This window comes from Prunus dulcis, chromosome 4 (genome assembly GCF_902201215.1).
Source record: "Prunus dulcis chromosome 4, ALMONDv2, whole genome shotgun sequence".
NCBI classification, from domain to species: domain Eukaryota; kingdom Viridiplantae; phylum Streptophyta; class Magnoliopsida; order Rosales; family Rosaceae; genus Prunus; species Prunus dulcis.
Window position 1 is genome coordinate 2,411,436 of NC_047653.1, and position 19,416 is coordinate 2,430,851.

At 38.1% G+C, this 19,416-nt stretch overlaps 3 protein-coding genes across 5 annotated transcripts; all 3 read right to left on the reverse strand.

Annotated features, from left to right (window-relative positions):
• Positions 1-12: 12 nt before the first annotated feature.
• LOC117625136 lies at positions 13-3,055 on the reverse strand. The gene has a single exon (XM_034356733.1). The coding sequence runs from the start codon at positions 2,957-2,959 to the stop codon at positions 77-79; it is 2,883 nt and encodes a 960-aa protein (XP_034212624.1). The 5' UTR covers positions 2,960-3,055; the 3' UTR covers positions 13-76.
• A 301-nt stretch (positions 3,056-3,356) lies between these two features.
• LOC117624381 (probable ubiquitin-conjugating enzyme E2 24) lies at positions 3,357-10,821 on the reverse strand. 2 transcript variants are annotated; one of them, XM_034355585.1, is made up of 9 exons: positions 10,395-10,821; positions 8,119-9,173; positions 6,205-7,673; positions 5,950-6,081; positions 4,991-5,425; positions 4,832-4,895; positions 4,469-4,608; positions 4,060-4,371; positions 3,357-3,890 (listed from the first exon to the last, which is right to left on the reverse strand). In XM_034355585.1, exons 3-9 carry the CDS (start codon positions 7,660-7,662, stop codon positions 3,645-3,647), a joined length of 2,787 nt encoding a protein of 928 aa, XP_034211476.1. In that variant the 5' UTR covers positions 7,663-7,673; positions 8,119-9,173; positions 10,395-10,821; the 3' UTR covers positions 3,357-3,644. The 2 variants fall into 2 exon arrangements, with proteins under 2 accessions (XP_034211476.1, XP_034211475.1); XM_034355584.1 differs by having other exon boundaries at positions 8,119-9,245.
• Positions 10,822-16,812: 5,991 nt separating this feature from the next.
• Positions 16,813-19,163, reverse strand: LOC117624755 (50S ribosomal protein L21, mitochondrial). 2 transcript variants are annotated; one of them, XM_034356187.1, is made up of 5 exons: positions 18,492-19,163; positions 18,316-18,396; positions 17,600-17,701; positions 17,288-17,362; positions 16,813-17,203 (listed from the first exon to the last, which is right to left on the reverse strand). In XM_034356187.1, the coding sequence occupies exons 1-5, from the start codon at positions 18,957-18,959 to the stop codon at positions 17,090-17,092; spliced, it is 840 nt and encodes a 279-aa protein (XP_034212078.1). In that variant the 5' UTR covers positions 18,960-19,163; the 3' UTR covers positions 16,813-17,089. The 2 variants fall into 2 exon arrangements, 1 of the variants encoding a protein (XP_034212078.1); XR_004585368.1 differs by having other exon boundaries at positions 17,163-17,203; positions 17,498-17,701; positions 18,492-19,130.
• Positions 19,164-19,416: the final 253 nt, after the last annotated feature.

Genomic DNA, 19,416 nt, shown 5'->3' on the forward strand with positions numbered 1-19,416 from the left:
CCCATCAGAATATATATATTTTGCACGCTAGATTTCAATTATCAAAAAAATTAGTTCTCGGTAAAATCTCTGTCCTTCATAATTCCTCATTGCTGATGACAGGGACTTTCTCATATACAGAAGTCTGTCTAAATCTTTTGGGAAGAATGAAACGACCACCAAATCTCTGCTGCAAGAAAATAATGGCAGCAAACAGCAGACCACCACAGGGGATGATGATATTCCAGGCAGTGGAGTAAAAATCTATTTTATGGTTTGCATAAATATACGATAAGTCAAGGAACCATGTACCAGTCTGAGCTCTGTAAAGATCATATGCATGAGGCAGCAGACGAATTACGGTGGTTCCAAGGTAAAATGCGCACGCCAGAGTCTTTTCTCCTGAATTTAAGAATAAGTTGAACAATATCTGTGGGAGCAAAAAACCATCCAGTACGAGGCCGGCATAAGAGCTGAGATCCTCCCGGAGAGAGTGCTGCTGGTAAGCAAGATGGTGGAGGGTAGACACTCGGTAGGCCATGCGGTGTGGTCTTTGAAATGGCCTGTGTGATCTCTGGTAAGCGTTTTTCCGTAGGTTCACAAACCAAACAATCAGTGCACCAGCTATGTACAATGGTAAAGTTGCATAAAGAACCTTCCTCTCAGAATCTCTCAAGCTCTTCTGGTTTCCATGACCTTGTCTTGAGGACCACGTCAGTTGGAGAAGACGTAGCTGCAAAAGGAGAGATACCATCATTAACACCCTGACTACTACTTCATTCACTTGAAGCCATCCACCAGTCCCAAGAAAAGTATCCTGCTGGCTGTGGTGTTTATTTGGCACAAACAATGCTTCAAAGTTGACCAGAAGTGGAATCATGTATCCCAGACTAAGAACAATAAGCATTACAATCGAAACAAATGGGAGAACATCTGGGTGCTTCTTCACGAATAATAGCTGCAAGCCCACAAAGACACATGCAAGGGTGTTGGAAATCAGAACCATACTGATCTCAAAGTCGATTCTTGAAATGGATGCTGCAGCTTGGCTAGTGTAAATAGAATTCGAAGAAAACTCAATAGGTTCAAAATAAAGAGGGTCTAACTTTCCCCTTGTGCTTTCAATAGTTCCCTTGACATTCTGGCCATCCTTTGTATCCAATGGAGAAAACTGTACAATGATTTTAATAGCACAGTCTAACATATCCTGTTTAATCAATGTTTTATTTTTCACTGGTACATGCCTACATCCTATCATGCACAGATTACCATAATCCCTATCATATATTCCTTCAGCAGATAGTTCTGCTTTAGATGGGAAAACATCATGACGAAAACCAAAATCAGATATGAAGAACAACTTATAGCTGACGTTCATCGGACTGCTATGGGTATGGCTTTGGTTCAGTTGCATTGATGATTCTGTTTGCGGCAATTTATCCCAAAACCGGCGTCCATAAACCCGCTCATCCTCCACAAATAAAGGGGATGAATAACCAGATGCTTGTTGTCCTTTACTGTTTCTCACTGTCATGCCAAATTTCATGTCCACTGAAAACTCATCAGGGTATATCTTTCCTTTGCCTCTCCCAGCCTTCTTTTCTGCACATGTTTTTCTCATATCATCATTCTCAGAATACTCATATTTGAAATCTAAGAGTTTCATCAACCATCCCGACAAAGTGTGAAACCCAATTTTAGCAAAGTAACCTGAGTCATTCACTTCTTTGATGCTCCACATTTCCCCCACAACAGTAGACCTATTCCATAAAGACAACTTTGTTGGCAATCTCAAGCTGAATTTAGTTGAGCAATCTCCAACAAAAGCATAAGTCAAAGATTCTGTAAAATTCAAAATCCGGCATGCAACAGCACACAGACGATTCTCCTTCTCATCCCATGCCCCTTCAGTAATGAAGGTTGTGTGAGGGTCAAACGGAAATTTGATGCCATAATAGCTAGAGTTGGGAAAACCCAACAACATCTGCATTTTCCTCCCATCTGCACACCGAGTTCCATAATAAACAAAAGAAGATACATATCCAGCATTCCCACCAAGAGGATTGCAATTCACACTGCCACAATCACTTCCATATTCCAATTCAAAGCTTTCATGTAGTTTACCAAGCAACATACACAAACCACGCTTCGATTTGCCCACATCTAAATTCTCTCCTCTATCGTCACCACGCAAACAACCATTCTCACTATCTTTCCCAGCTAATTTATATTCATAACTAGAACTCTGATATAAACCCAACATCAAAAGGGGTTCAAAATAATCCCTATCATGCTTATCACTCAAACTCTCTAAAGTCCCAGTAATTAAACTGTCATAAATACTTGAACTTCGCGGATAATTAAGCTTAAGAACAACACTAAGAGGCCTCAAATTACCTGACCCGCCATTTCCAACCATACAAAGCTTCTTAGAAGATTCTGAGTAGTACCCATCAAGCCTAAAGTTCAGTAAGCCCTTCCGAAAATGGCTTCTCGGACCTTTGAAATAAACCAACCGCAAATTCCGACGCGTAGAATTGTGGAAGATGGAGTAGTCTCGAAGATGCAAGGTTGCCCTGACTTTGAAAACGCCTTCGGTGAGGGTTTTACCCACATCAGAGGGCACAAAGGACAGAGCTTTCAGGTCATCGACCTCGCTAGTTTTCAGGTTTTGCTTGAAAAGCTGATCGCCGCCGGTGAAGTAACCGTTCCTGAAGCCAATGTCTTGGATGGAGAGGTTGGTGACAAACCACCTGGTGGGGTCTGTGTCCGACTTCGGCACGACGTCGTTGCAGTGTTTGGAGTATAAGGTTTCAGAATCTGAGCTTTGGGTTATGGAGTTTGAGGCAGTGGTGGTGAAATTGATGCAGAAGAAAAGGAAGAAGAATAAGAGGAGTGACCTCGTTGGCGAAATTGTATGAACCCTAACCCTAGATTTATGCAATGGAGCCGAAGAAGATGATGAAGAATTGGACTCCATCGCGGTGCAACGAGGGAGAGAACTGAAGAAGAACCTGAATCGCAGGACATGAGCAGAGAAAGTTGCAATTTTTTAATGTTATTTACTTCAGCTCTCTTTTTTCTTAGCTTAGATTTTAAATTTGAATTTGATATGGACTAATATTCGTTATCAAATATTAATTTCTTGGAATGCTCTTATTATAGTAACATATTTTCTTTATATTTATTTTTAATATAGACTAATATGCGTTATCAAATATTAATATGATTATTTAAACCTAAGTATTAGCCATGATTAAGATATAATTAGAACACGGCCGAAAAGAAAAGGGATACAGAAACATAAGGGATTCTTTCAGTACTTTCTGTCTGTTTCTTGGCAACCAAACAAATCACTCATACCTTCTTAAACCATCTGACACACAAACTCAACTCTTGCTTTTTTATTTCATAAATTTTGTTTGCAAGACTCTGTATAATACAGAATAACAAATCTTACAAAGTCATTTTTTCACAGATACAAACAAACCATAGATTCTCTTTCTTTTTTATTTATTCTTTTTTGGCAAACAACCACAACCTCAGAAATACACGAGCATGACCAATCTTTCACCAAACACAGATTGGAAGTGTCTGGACTTATTTATACACATGACAGAAATGTCTTGCTTGGTTACCTTTATATTACAACTTTTGCACCATGTTCATTTCTCTGGCCCAATGAACCGGTTGCAATCAATTCCCTTATCACAGAAAGCCTCTACCAATTTCGGAAAGAGCTTGGATAGCATAATTTTGAACCCAGTAGAGCTTCCCTTACAATGTTTATCATCCGTTTTCTGAAAATCAACAGCACACCCCACCGGAGCCCCATCCATATACGCCTTGCAAGCCATTACAATATTTTGGGAGCACCGAGTGAAGTGTTCCGCCACAAGCTCCTCGAAATGCTGCATCCACATTATTAAGTTACAATCCATACTTACCAAACAAGACAATTTCAATGATCTTATAAAAGTACGATTTTCTGCGATTTCACGTCAAAGACTACAGAGGAACACTATCTTTATCCAGTATGCCCCCAAGGAAAACATCATATTACCAAAACAACTATCATACCTTAGGTGGCTTTTGGAGTATGTACAGCATGGACTTGCAAGTCATGAGGAAGGCATTTTCATTATAGCTTACTGAGTTTTTCTCTCCCTCAGTTCTTCCCACCTGCTGATCATATCCAGCTTCATTGAAATATGGCTTGTCGTTAAGCACAAGGGCTTGAAGGGAGAGAAGAACTTGAAGAATGGTGGAGCTCCCTGGATTCCAAACTTCAGTGCCCGTACCCGCCCATGTGTTAAGAAGACTGAGACAGACCTTTCCAGACTCATACAAATTAGGGTTGACACGGAGACCACCAGATCTGTAGTGCACCAACTGCATAAAATTTTAAGATTGACATACTAAATTAGCACGCACTATAATAGCCATAAATGTAAATAACAGAACTGCACAACCACACGTAAATACTTACAGGTGGTTCATGAGGATACTCTGGAGGAAGATAAATGTCAAAGAAGAAAAGCCCATCATGATATGGAGTTCCAGGTGCACCAACAATGACTGCCCGCAGAAGATCCATCCTTTCCTCAAAAGCACGGACATAGATTTTTTCTGTTGATGACAGCAAAGTTAATTAAGTATGGGGCCTCTAGTGAGAGTTAAAAGTACTTAGAATAAGAATATCCCTTCAGTTATCAATTCATGGTTTTCCTAACCAACAGAAATTCGTCTATATATTTACTTCTTCCCGATCAAGTCTTGCTCTATGTTACCAAATCATGCTATTGCTATGAAAACCATTAAAAATTAAACTTAAAGAAGATGAAGTGCTAACCAGGAAGATCTTTCTCTAAGATGCTCCACTCTTGATGAATCTTTTTCATCCAGCCTCTTTTCACCTATGAGGAAACAAAATGGATAAGAATTACGACCATCCTGAGTGTATGAAATATGAAGTGGTACATTTGTATGGAAATTTCATCCGGTTTCTGACCTGAGATAATACGAACTCCTTGCTGGCACCATGAAAATTGTGGTCTGAGCAATCAGAAACCATGTCAAATTGCCTGAACTGATCTGCAGTCTCATTGGCTTTTAAATGTGGAAGGCTATTCCCCTCAATTTCTTTGCCTTCCTCAATCAAAATTTTCTTTCCAAATCTTTCCAGCTCAGCCGTTGAATGTGGCTTAGTGAAAAGGTCACAAGTTTCCACTATTCCTTTCTCATGGGAGATCTCAGATTCATTTCCAACTTCAGAAATACAGACTGATGGTGAAGGACCTGAAAGTGATGCGGAATCATGGGATCCAAAGAGATTCGCAGCTATGCTTGTGAAAAATCCAATAGCAGCTTGAGGAAGGAAATAGGAACTAGACTCCCTTGTGTACTTTTTGCAACCTTTACTGGCAGCATCCGAATTCAATGAATCCTGAACATAGAAATGTTATTCAGCTTGTCGGGAGGAAAATGCAAACGATACAGGATATTCAGAGTTTATAGGAAGCAATACTGTAAGTTTTTGGTTGATTTACAATTGTTTGGAAAAGCTTAAATTGTTAAAATGCAGACAAATAAATCTTTAATGTGTGGGCCTCTTCCCAAGGTAACCAAACATGTTGACCCCAACATAAATTGGGAGGTTTTCATGGATTTGAACTCAAGATCTTTTGCTATAATACCAGGTTAAGTTTTTGTTAACTAACCGTTGCTCCAAAAAAATTAAGCTGTTAGGATGTGAGCCAACTATTGTTACAAATGCAACCCAATCCAACAGTCATTTCATGAACCTCAAATGCAACCCGATGTTTCAAAAACATTTGCCACCCAGGGAAGTGGAAACCGAAAAATGCCACCACGAACAGTTGGCTGTTGTTTCTTACATGAGAGAGAGAGAGAGAGAGAGAGAGAGAGAGAGAGAGAGAGAGAGAGAGAGAGAGAGAGAGATGGCGGTACCTTTCCTTTCAGGTTAGAAGGTTGTTTTTCATTTTGAATCATAGCTCGATTCAAGTCCTCAATGTCATCTTCTGCAGGGATTCCAGCTGAACCTTCATGTTTGTCAAACCGGAAAATTTCATGAGGGGCCACCTGTAACAATGAAAAAGAAAACTTTAAAATGAAATCAAAATCTAATGGGAAACCAACACCAGCTCGAAATCATTTAACAAACAGAATGATGAATAAACAAACAAAAATGGCTTAAATTTATACCATGCTTGTAATACCAGTAGCCCATCTCACTTCCACAGCTCCATCTCTGAAGCCCGTAACACTTCCAATGTGAGATAGGTAGCATTTATCAGTGTACTCGTCTTGATGCCCACCACAGTTCTCGTCTATCAGAGCAGCTTCCTCGCTCATGCCAATCTTTGTGTTTGGATAGTTTTTAGCTGCTTGTTCATCAAACTGATTCTGGACCAACCTGAACACATAATCTCCAAAACAGTAGGAGTAATCTGGGTGCTCAACCAGTTCATAAGCGCTTACAATTTCATCCATTTGCTCTCCCTCTGAATTATTTGCTTCAGGTGCAGTGATAGTTTTCCATTGCACCTTTACTGTCCTTTCCTTTGCATCCACACCCCGCACAACACCCCATCTTTGGCTACTAGGCAAGTGTGGATCATCACAAGTACTCTTTTCCTGGACAAACTGTTCAGGCCAAAATTCATGATCATTTACAACACTTACTGGAGCTAATGTCTGTGAATCTAATCCCAAAGCGTGGCTACCATCTTGCCACACAACATCAACTTTTGTCTTTGTCTTTATGATAACAAAGATTTCCTCAAATTTTGAATTAGTGTTTCTTCTCCTGAATCCTCTTTCTGATTTCTTGTGCTGGTTAATGAGCTCACAAGTAGATGCATTCTGAAAAGCCTGCTCCATGATAGCTTTATGGTCACTAACTGGAAGCATACACCAGTCCCCAAGTTGCCAGTTTGCATGAGAGAAACAAGACAACAAAGTCAACTTTTTTGAATTGAGCACACGTGGAGGAGCAGGAAATTTTGTATCACATCCCATGAGAACAGAGGCAAGCCAATCAACATACACCAAACCTCCTTCCACATAACGAACAGTTCCCTCATCTTGATTTTCCCTCCAGTTACCGCATAACCACCTAGTTGACTTGGAAGCAGTTGAAAGCCTGACCTGCACTCTCTGTCCTGGATAATATGGGTACTGTGGATCTTCAAGTATGTTTGGAGAAATGGGTAAGAGCTTCTCTTGATCAACAGCAGTGACCTCACACTCCGTCCCATCATCAAAGACAACAGTAACACGGTCGACCACTCTATCCACCCTTCCAAGCCATGGACCACAAACAACATAATCCCCCACTGAAATGGACCGGATCTTTAAAAGGTTCTTGGAGTTCACATATTTTATCATATTTCCATTAACACCCTCCAAATCAACAAACATATTGATCCCAACCACTCTTCCCATTTGTCCAGATGGATCTCTTACGGCGCACACCATGTCCCCATATATAAATCCCCTCTCAAACGAGAGAAAGTCATCAATTTTCCCAATGGTAGCCTCCAGGCTAGACAATATGCTACTGGCATGTCCGCCATAGAAATATTCATTTTCCTCGTGATCCTCACTACTTCCAGTCTCACTAAAACTCTCCCAATCAGAGTCACTGAGGAGCATATCCATTCTTCAGCTGCCTATGGATATACAACTTAGTTCAATATCAACAATATGATTAAGAGTATGTTTTCATATGTATTTACGAATGCATGTGTGCATGTATGTATAGCATGATTACAAGATAACAAAGAAAAAAATCAAAATAAAATGAATGAAAGGAGTAAAGAGTCCATGTGCGAGATTTCTCCCCTTAGTTGCAAAATGGGACCAAAAAAAAAAAAGCTCTCTAGAGAAACTTGGTTAATTTTCACTCATTGAAAAACCAAGATCTTTTTGGAGATCGGTATTGCCAAAGAAGCACAGAAACCGTGTAAGGGGCATTTCCTTCAAATCTCCGTCTTGCTTGGTGTGAACATAGTACATTATCTTTGAGCAACTTTAATGTATAACATATAAATTATAGATAAGTGGTGAAAAACATAAAAGTAAATAGAAAAGAGAGTAGTAATGTTGACAACATACCCTCTAGAAATGGATCAATTTAACACATGCAAATCTTAATTTATCTTGAAGTCCTTAGAACGTACTGCTACAAGGATCGGTAGTCTGTGGAGTCTCCAAAAGATGAAATGATGAGTATTACCACAACAATCCTCTGTGATAAACAGATTTGCCCTATATTTTTCCACTTGATATTTGATACGGATAATGTGCTAGTATCTCCAATAGGATACTTTCACCACTACAACTGGAGATCTAATGCCAAAGGAGATTTGCCCTACAGGGATAACAGGAGTCAACGAGGACTCCAAATGCCAAAGGAGATTTGCCCAACAGAGGGGTAACAGGAGTCAACAGTGGACTCAAAATGCCAAATGAGATTTGCCCGATGAGTGGAGTGAAGTTTCAACCAGAATAAATTTTCCCACGACAAACTTCAAAAGGAGATTTTCCCAACTGCAGAAGTATCAAGGAATTGCAACTGCCAGATGATATCTTTCCCAGAGGTCGAGGTGAAGCTTCCCGAAATAGCAAGCAGAATGCCAAAGGAGATCTGCCCTAAAGCAAGGCTGGAGTTTGAGATAAATTGATGACAACTAAACAGAAGAACTCTTCTCATCCGCTACAGAATAAAATCAACCAACCAAAGGGAACTTAAGTAACTTTGCCAAAGGAGATTTGCCCAACAGAGCTGAACTTTCACTTGTTAATATAATATATATAGAGAGACATACACACACATGTGTGTGTGTCTCTTTTGCCAAAGGAGATTTGCCCCAAAAGGAAGCCAAAGTTTCTTTCAGGATTTATCCACTGCCAAAGGGGGTTAGCCTCAAGAGTTGAACTAACCAACAGAGTGCAGGAATGAGATCAACAAAGTTCAATCCACCCAACAGAAATCTATCTTCGCGCTTGGTTTACTGCAGTTCAGAGCCAAATACTGGGTGATCTCTCAGGGAGGTAGCTGAACAACCATTTGTCACTGCGAAAGATCTTGGGAGCTTCTCTAAAAGTATGATGTTTCCATACAACCAGCAACAACATCGCCTAACTACTGCAGGAGTGCTCTAAGAAATCTATAAAATAGCCATTTGTGAATGCCAAAAGTCATAAGAGCTTCTTTAAGCAGTTAAACATTTCTGGGAAACCTGCATCAATACCATCTTTTAATTTATAGTGTGACAAGAAAATAGAAACAGAGAGACCAGAATTTATGAGAGAAACATTTGAGAAGGGGCCACACAAGTAGATGCAGAAAACAGAACATGTAATTTAGATTTCACATTAATCGTTTTAGTTTCTTGTGCATGAAAGGAATGGCTTCAAATGGATAGAGATCTGACACTTGGTAAAACAACGAAATTTCACGGAAAGAAGAAGAAGATGAAGAAGTAGGAGCTTCATATAACTCAGCACAAGTAGGATCTTCTGGAAATTTTGCACCTTCAGCATGTGCTCTTTTTGGGTAGTTTATTATTATTATTTTATTGTTACTATCTTCTGTAAAGATTCAAAGAAACCTGCAATATTTCATTTCCATATAGAGAAAATTTAGAAACCTAAATTCAGAGAGAGAGATGGAAAGTGTTATATGATGCTGCAATCTTAAAAGTTGGAGATTTAAAATTGCTTGTACTTGGGATTGCATACAGATTTGATGAAAAGGGTTGGATTTTAGACTTTCAGTGTCCAAAATATAAATTTGAGTAGCATTTTGGAAACACAAGCCGGTTAACTTAAAATCTGTCAAGGAGAGCAAAAATTAAAACCAGAAGGAAGCTCTTACTCTAACTAATCACTTGGTACATGAATCAAGCATCTTCCACCTAATAATTAAAAATTCATGTATGGATTAATTGAGGCTCTCGAATCCCTTCACAAATTTCACTAACACAAAAATATTCATACTTTTCATTCCCCATTCTGTTACTGGGACTTCAACTTGACATCCATATTTTATTTCTTCTAAACCTCATGCATCCAACATGCAACCCAAAAATATTCAATTTCCAGAACCCATCGACTTCTATATACAACTATTTACATACTAAGTTCCTTCTATCCCATTAACCATTTATTCCAAAAAACAAAATTATAAATGAAATTGGTACACTAAACTCGTTCACATCAAGAAATTAAACCTAGAATCTTTCTTTTTTCCAAAATAAAAGTTCAAAATTCAATAAGAAACTTAAAACCATGGCATATATGTGTGCGTTGCGTGTGTGTGTGTAATATAGAGTACAACAATTGATGAAAAGAAAAGAGAGATATGTAGAGAGAGAGAATAAGTGTACCATTAACAGCCTCTGAAAAGCAGGGGAAGCGCGTAAAAAGTCATGAATACAACCAAAAATACCCAGAAGAAAACATGAGAAAGCCACCAAAAGCTGACAATAGAAAGTCGACCCAGAACAAAACTCCTCGAAAGAGCATCAGCCGTCTCATTTTCGTCACTTTCTTGCACTTTCTCTCTCACTTTTCATTTTCTCAGGAAAATCGTCACAGGTTAACAAAAAGCTGAGAATTCAGAGACAGAGAGGCCCTGTTTCAAACCCGTCCTCCACCCCACGACCGAACCACGAAACCATTGCACAAAGTGGCACGACACGCACAGAGACAAAGAGAGCTCCTTGTGTATGTGTCTGTTGGGTTTCGATTGGCGATGGTTGTGTGTTTTGCGTTGTTGAGTGTGTGATGTTTTGGAGGCTTCAAGTGCGTGTGTTTGTGACAGCCAGCCAATTGGATATAAGAGACATACGGGAGAAGAATATACCAACAGTATATCTCCAGTATCAGACACAAATACTGTTGTTAAGTCTCCCAACTACTAAACACATAACACTTTCCGTCAAATTGCTACTTTACCCTTTACCCTAACTTTTTGTTTTTTGGACATAGTAATAGTAATGCGCCGGGTATTGAATTTGGTGCAAGGAAGAGTACACATTGTTTTGACCAACTGGCGTAATTTATATTTGCTATTCTTAAGACGTTTTATCGGCCATAAGATTACCCAACTCTAATATTTATCATTATACTTTGCTTAATTATTATCCAAAAATGTATATGATAATTAATACAAAAACAATTGTAAAAAATAACAAGAATATTGTAAATTAGATTCTATAGGGCAGTAAGTGGCCACAGGTGACATGAAGAATATGCTTGCTTTTATCCAACATAGTACACATGTAGTAAAGGTTGCAAGTACTTTTACAAAGATGATGCAAAGCACTAGTGGTGTTGGTTGTGGCTTAAGTTTGTAGAGAAAAAAGATTTTGCTGTATAGATTTTGTTTGGGGGGGTATGTACTATGCAGTGCTTTTTTTTCTTTTTTCTTTTTCATATTAGGGTTATAAACAAAATAAGTTAACTTAAAAGTGTTTTTGGGTTATAAAATCATTTAATCTTTTATTGCTTTTTAGAGGAACACTTAATGGATTTTAACCAAAAAAAATTTGTTGTGCTTCTAATAAAAGTGCTTTCAACAAAAGCGTTGAGTGCTTGCTTAGAGTTAGAAGCCACACATTAAGTAGTCATTCAATTTACGTTCTTTGATTGGTTGATTGACAAAATTATTTTGAAGAAAAACGAGTGAGTTAACATACACCTCTTGTGTGTTAAAATGAACCGTATAAGAAAGATGACCAAACCCTAAACCAAAAAGGTACCAACCTGGTTGGTTCCTTCCTTTCAGAGGCAAAAACTGGAACGACATTAAAGTTAAAACTATAATAATAAGAGCACAAAGACACTGCCGATTTGGAAAGGCAGATAGAATGCCAAAAAGCCACGGGCAATGAAAATGACCGATCCCTAATTAAACTACCTTTATATCCTACTTAGAAAACCACATGTAATCTCCTTTATACAAATCTTTTTGGCTGAATTCAAAGTGCCAACTCTTTGTTGCACTTATCTGTTCCATGCACTTTGCCAATGTATATGTATGTGCCCTAGATTTGACTTCAAATTCTATAGGTGCTGTCCGGCGGCTCCAAAGGGACTATATATATATATATATATATATATATATATAAATTCTTTCTAGCTAGGTACAAAGATTTACATTGCTTCTTTGAGGTAGGTAAACATATATATATATGTCATCTTATTATTATGATATAGTCCTGTTGCCCCATTGTGCACCGACCTTTTGATGAGGGCAATTTCCAACATATCCTAGCTAGCCAATGTCCAATATTTCAAGGTAATTTTATATTTTTGTTGTTTCCATGTTTCTCTAAGATTGTGTCTCAGTGCTTTTTAGGTTTTAGTCAGAGGTGCAATGCGATTGGATTCAAATTTGTATCCATTCGAATCCGACTTGAAATGCCTGGCCTATAATCAAATCCAAATTCTTCCAAGATATTCTCAATCTCAACTCAAGTTTATATATATTCTCACCGATTTAAGGCATAGTAGGTGTGGCTATTTTTTTCTGGTTGATTTAAATTTTAAAAAAGAAGAAGAACAAAGTGCATTTTCTTTCAACCCTAGCTAGCTTCTTTTTATTGCCTTTCTCCTGTAGATGTGTGTTGTGTCTCTCTTTCTATGAAGTTTCATTCTGACCCGGAAAAATAAACCCGACCCATCCACTGACACACTTGATCTCTACAACAGCAAAGTGGAGCCAAGCTTGGTATTGGTTCCTTCCAAGTTGATCTACCACAAGTATATCCTCAAATTTCCATTCATGCTAGGATTTTTCTCATTTCACTTCGATATATAAATCATGGACGCATGCATGCATGCATGAGTAATATTATAGCATCATTTTTTCTGTGAGCTCATTTCTCTGGTTATTGATTGCTGTGATGATTAATGCTAATTGATTGTTGTGATGATTAATGCTCTAATTATTAATTAATTACCAACTCGATCACATTACAAAAAGACTAAGAAGTAGTGGTGGGTGATCAGAAAAAGCACTAGCTATACCTATAGTACGTATACATACATGCAGCATATACAGATTATAATTAGGACCGCCCACTAATTCTTAGAGAGGAAAAGGGCGAATATTCACAGGCTCATTCCCTTTGTTTTTTTTTTTTAATTTGTTTTTTTTCCTCAATGGCAAGATTTGCTGTCACAATTAGCAATGTTCTTTGCATTTTTAAAGCTCTAGTTCTATATGCAGCGCATGAGGTGCAGCGCAGATTAGATCAACAAGTGGAATAATATTATTCATTCACTAATTCCCTCTGCAATATATAATATATTAATTTTGTGCTGCAAAATGGACTCCACATCATCATTTAACGGTTTTTTAATGGTCAAATTAAAGGTCAAAATTACATTACAATAATTTTTCAATTTGAAGATACCTCATTGTTAAAATTGAAAACGTAAAGACAAATATGCCTTAAACATACAACCGTAGGGGATCAAATTAATTGAAATCAACCCTATATTTTTCACCATTTTTATTGTTGGTTATTAGTTATATGACATGTGGTTTTGGAGCAAAGTTGGTCCCAACTATAGCAGTAGTTTGTATCCTTACCGTTGAAGGTGGGCTACAACATAATTTCGATATGTTTTTGAAATATATATATTTTTTATCGTTGAGAGAGACAAAAGTGGTGGAGTGATCACCTTCTCTTCCAAATCAATGAAACTCGACGCACCACGTGTACATGTACCCATTTACGAATATTATTATTGGCATTGTTGATGAGAGTAACCAATCTCCTCCTAAACTTTATATTAGCATAAGAGAGTTTGACCCATTTGCAGATGACCTAGCTATACAAACATGTATTTGTATATATTTTTCATATTTAATTGTTTAATTAGTGGTCATTATTGGTCCAATACTTCAATTTTTTTTCTCTTTTTAAAGAAAAAGGAAAGATATTATGCTAATCTATCGGCATCCGATCATATTTTGTGATACAAAAAGAAAAAAAAAAGAAAAAAAGATTAACAAGTAGGTTAGGATTGGTGATGGAGATTTATTAGGAGTATTTCTGTGAGTGAGATTAATCAAAGTGGAGAAACTATTGTGACAGGGAACTCCATTAGCAAAATCATATTAAATTGAAAGTGGGATGCAAAGTGGTTTTAGGGAAATGCCCAACTCTTTACATCTATATATATACACTTTGTAGTTGAAAGAGGATTTATAGGTGGCAAAGAAGAAAGTGAATCCACTTAAAAAGCACTTTTTTTCATGGAAGGGGATATTCTTGTATTACTAAAATCGCTAGCCGACCCTTCAACCACCCAGACCAACACGTATTAGGCTTCAATGAAACAAAATCATATGCAGAAAGTGGATGAGTTGGGGTCACCAAATGACCTCTAAACAAGCTCCATTTGTCCCCAAGCATTATTACTTTCATTTTTTCAAATTTTTAACTCAAATGTCTGTTTGTTTGAAGATAAGGCCTCAAGTTCGAATCACAATTCTAAAAACTTATGGACACAAAATAGTTGTTGTTTATAAGAAGGTCCAGTTGAAGTTCAATAATGTCAATACAAGCATGGAAAGAAGTCAGATTGGAGTGGGTGATCATAAAAGAAAATCAAATTCAAGCAAAGCATTAGATTGATGGTGGGGATTAGGGCTAACATATATATATTAACAGGCTTGACATATATATACATGGTATGCATAAGAAGGAAGGCCTTTGCTGAAAGGGGTTTGTGGGACCCTAGCCAATGAAGTGGGGGGTATATAAGAAAATAGCCAAATGGTACTAATGATGGCCGAAAGTGAAAGACTCATCCTAATCAGGTTTTGGGGTCAACGAAATAGATATATATATATATATATATATATATATATATATGTGTGTGCGCTGCAGTTTGCTTAGTCCATTTACAGCATTATTTGCATAATGAATTTTTGTGGATCGATGGGACTGCTTCCTTCCTACTGTTGTTAGTAGGGTAGGGTTTGATAAAGATGGGACGCTCAAAATGAACTTATATATTGATGTTATTCCTTCTCTCACTCTCATCCATTTTGAGGGCTCTTCTCATTTTCCAGCAACTTCCTTCCATTTTGATGCGCCTTGTGAATTTATAGAAAATATTAAAATTGATGTATAAAGAAACGAAGTCGTTTTCAGAAAGAGTGAACGTGTCCCCCTACAAATGTTCCATTACATGAATGAATTGTCTGGATTTGAAATGTTGAGGTTTTGACATTTTTTTATGGTGCAGAGCAGACAGATTTGACTAAAGTAGTCTATGAAATTATTGCAGGGGTCTTTGTATTATCTTAATCAGATATTCTCTTTAGGAACTTAATGCTGTCATTGTGTCTGCAAGACAAAAATATAGTATTATTTGAAACGTGTGTGAATCTTGTATCAAATGGCTACTGAATTTGACTGTCTTCTGTTGGGAAAATAATTATGCACCATGGACAGTTGTTCCTATAAAGTACCATAGATTGAGTAGGCTTCATCAATAGGCCAGCCTCATCAGTGGTATTTCGCCGGGATAGACGGGGAAGTTTGTTCTTTTCCGACAAAACATACTTTTCGCGGCGAATTTTGTCCTTCCCAACAAATTTTCGCCTTGATAAACTATTCCTGGCGCATTTGTTCTTCTTTGATAAATTTTCAACAAGATAGATATTTTCCGACAAACTTTCGACGGAATAGACCTTTACCGGTGAAGTTTTCCATATTGGATTGTAGCTTTAGCCTAGAAAGTTCGCTGCAACCAAATGCTCATTATAGAATTTTGTCCTTCCCAACAAATTTTCGCCTTGATAAACTATTCCTGGCGCATTTGTTCTTCTTTGATAAATTTTCAACAAGATAGATATTTTCCGACAAACTTTCGACGGAATAGACCTTTACCGGTGAAGTTTTCCATATTGGATTGTAGCTTTAGCCTAGAAAGTTCGCTGCAACCAAATGCTCATTATATCTCAATTGGTCATGAGTATTTACTTAATTCCTATGTTGGATTTTTCGTCATCCAATATCTCTTATATCAAAAGAAAAAATGTTGATTATATAGCATTTTTTCTTTTTCAATGGTAAATACTACCCAGCTTTGTAATTTCTCTAAACGCAACCTGGGCTGTCACAGTATACTTCGGAACTCAAGTCTAACTTGGTTTAATAAGCTTTTTGTGTTGGTGGATGGACCATCGAAGCTAGAAACCACTTTCAAGGTTCTGCGAGTTGACCAAAATAAATCACACAACAAGGCACCAATTGCGCACAAAACCAAACGTTAATTCAAGAATTTGGGGTCGCACTAAAGCCCGTTGAATCTTCTGTTTACCACAGCAATTCATCAGCCTTCTGTTTCCCTCTCTCTTTCTGTCTCTCTCATTCAACTCATTGCCACTCTTACACTTTCACCAGCAATCAATCTAAAGACAATAATTTATTTGTGGTGACAGAGGGTCCATGCTTTCCTTACCCAAATGGAAATGGCTTTCCCAGTGTTTCACATATCACTGAACAGAACAGGACACACCAGTAAAAGTTGTCCAAACCCAAACATGTGTACATGGCATCCACCAATGATGTCAACATTGAATCTTCTTAGTAACAATTCAATAGAACCTACAAGTCGACACAATGTAGGATTCAGACCGTCATGCATTCGTTACAAACTACAAGGAATGGCTCAAGAATCCCATTCATGGTTCAGGCAGAGATGCGTCCTTGTTCACATTGGAATAATGCAGTTACATGATATTGAGAGACTTTAGCAAAACTCAAGAGTCAAGACTGATGGCAAAGAAAATATCTATTAGGGAACAAAACTCATTCATTCAGCTCACGGTTTCACAATTTGCACTTCTGAATACAGAAGATACAAAACAAAAATATTTGTGTAACAAATCCTACAACACCCACCACCTCTGGTTCAATCTACATCTCTATTTCGAATGGCATCCCAAAATGTGCATGGAGCAACGTAGGAATCTGATCATGCTCACCATAAAGCACAACCTTATGAGTGGAATGCCATTATTGCCAATATTCAACCACAGGGAACGTTTCTCCTAAGCAGCAACAGCAACCTTTTCTGGCTTCATACCAGGTGCTTTTGGAGGCTTTTCAGGGACTTCTGGTTTCTCAATCCCTTGAACATCAACTATCCTCAACTTCGTCAATTCCTGAAAAAATTCCAAGTAAAACGATAATCAATGTACTAAGACAAACACATTATGACTGTTTAGACAAGGGATTTCTATACATACCTGGCGATGTCCTTTGGTTCGACGGTAATTCTTCCTTCTCTTTTTCTTAAAAATAATTACCTTTGCATCTAATGCCTGAGATGAAGGGAAAAAAAAAAAAACAAATAAGAAAAAAGAAATCTGAAGCACACTCTTTACTCTAGCTTTTTTTCTTTCCAGAGGAAAATCCTCTCAAGAAAAAAAATTAAACCACAAAAGATATGAGAGAACCTGTTGTCCAATCCACATTGGTAATGCGACAAAAGACACAGGTTGTACCTACTCACTCACGCGCACATAGTAAGAAGAAAGAAACAATGGTGTCACACTTACGTGCTCCTCAACAACTGCATGAACTGCTGCATCTGGTAGTAGGGGCCTACCAATTATTGTCTGACTACTTGAGCCCAGCAAGAGAACCTTGTTCAATATTAACTGTAATAGACGAGAATTTGAACCATTAAATAATTGAGTTCATATATAAAATTAGAAAAAATAAATCCACAAGAAAATCCGAAGTGATACAAGTTACAACAATTTGATCTCATATAGTCTGACAACTAGGCAAAATCATCAAACTCCCCAGAGAGAAAGAAAAAAAAGAAAAGAAAAAAAAAGGCCTTTGTTTCATCTACTTATCTAAGTTCTGAAACAGACATCAAAAGAGCTATTACAAAACAAGCCCGAAGAAGCAGAAACAAAAGATTACAGGAAAGTTGAATGTAAGTTCATTAGTTTGGCTTCCATACTACACTACTAGCATTGCCGGATGAATGTCTGAGACGTACCTTACAAGGAAATTGGTATCACAGGTTTCATAATAATGCAATGCCGTATAGGAAGAGTAGCAACATAAGGGTCAAGAACAAACGGGAATAACTAGAAATTCAATCTCCCTACTTCCTATGAATATAACACCAGTACATTGTACAGCTACAAGATATCAGAATGAACTTGTGATTTCAATTTCCGAGAATATGAAATACTGACATTCATTTGTTTGGGTAAATGCAGTAAAACACAATGGGCAACAATAAATCTGTACCTACCTTATCATTCACTTCACAGAACTTCAATCTTTCAGTGAAAATGCAGTCCCCATTGCTAACCTTGAACTGATGCGAACCAATCTACAAGTACAATAAAAAATCACATTAACCAAAACCCATTTCACCATTTTAACAGTCTCATTTATGGCAAAAGATAAAGTGAAACCGACACGAACCTGAACCACAGCGAAAACCGGCTCATACGGTTTGAAAACCCGATCAGATTTCTGAAGAGGCCCAATCACCTGGTACCCAATAGCGGCGGCCTCCGCCTCTTTCTCCTCCGCAGTATACTCCCTTTTCGAGCCGCACCCAGAAACACTCTCGTCCTCACTATCCCCAACTGCTTCATCATCATCATCATAATCGTCATCGTCATCGTCGTCATCATCATCTTCTTCTTCACTGTGCTCATTGTCTTCATTCACATCTCCGATTCGGCTCGACGAGAAATGGCGGGTTTGCGACCAATTGGGATCGGGGTTGGTGAAAATGAGAGGGAATTTGGAGGTGAGAGTTTTGAGGGGTTGATAGATGGGGAGGGGAGGTGGAGTTTGGAGGGACTGGAATGTAGTGTTTGTGGAGAAGAGGGCTGAGGCGTGGCGGGTCAGAACTTGGAGGCGCCGTCGGTTCGCCATGAACATCCTTATGTGACGATATGTTGTTGGCCTTGGTTTTTGAATTTTGGGGGTTTTGAGCTCGCTTCAGCCTTCGGCTGGGGCTAGGGTTTTAGCTTTTGGTTCCGTTTGAGGTTTTTAGGTGGCCGATCTTTCGGTTGGCCATTCGAAATCTCGCGGCTTTGTTTATTGTCGGTTAGTTGAAAAATTACGGTTCCACCATTATGTTTATATCTGTTTTTCAGTCAACCCATTATGTTTATATCTAGTCTCGGCTTTTCCAACGAGTTTTAAAATTAAAAGAAAATATTCTAGCCGGGCGGCTATACGCCGGTTTTTTTTTTTTTAAAAAAATAGTATAGCCGCACGGCTACACTTTTTTGACACTTAGCTGGCGTTTTGTTTTTTAATGGATAGTATAGCCGAGCGGCCATACCCCTTTTTTTTTTGGGGAAAGTAGTACGGCCCTACGGCTATACTCGGT

What these genes read in the sequence shown, in the direction of transcription:
- LOC117624755 (XM_034356187.1), bottom strand. Translation starts at nt 18,959, where the DNA reads ATGTTCATGGCGAACCGACGGCGCCTCCAAGTTCTGACCCGCCACGCC. An exon ending in CGGTTTTCGCTGTGGTTCAG is followed by an intron (nt 18,397 to 18,491) that starts GTTCGTGTCGGT and finishes TTGTACTTGTAG; the next exon opens with ATTGGTTCGCATCAGTTCAA. An exon ending in ATGCAGTTGTTGAGGAGCAC is followed by an intron (nt 17,363 to 17,599) that starts GTAAGTGTGACA and finishes CCTTCATCTCAG; the next exon opens with GCATTAGATGCAAAGGTAAT.
- LOC117624381 (XM_034355585.1), bottom strand. Translation starts at nt 7,662, where the DNA reads ATGGATATGCTCCTCAGTGACTCTGATTGGGAGAGTTTTAGTGAGACT. An exon ending in CTTAGAGAAAGATCTTCCTG is followed by an intron (nt 4,609 to 4,831) that starts GTTAGCACTTCA and finishes TGTCATCAACAG; the next exon opens with AAAAAATCTATGTCCGTGCT. An exon ending in TACTCCAAAAGCCACCTAAG is followed by an intron (nt 3,891 to 4,059) that starts GTATGATAGTTG and finishes ATGTGGATGCAG; the next exon opens with CATTTCGAGGAGCTTGTGGC.
- LOC117625136 (XM_034356733.1), bottom strand. Translation starts at nt 2,959, where the DNA reads ATGGAGTCCAATTCTTCATCATCTTCTTCGGCTCCATTGCATAAATCT.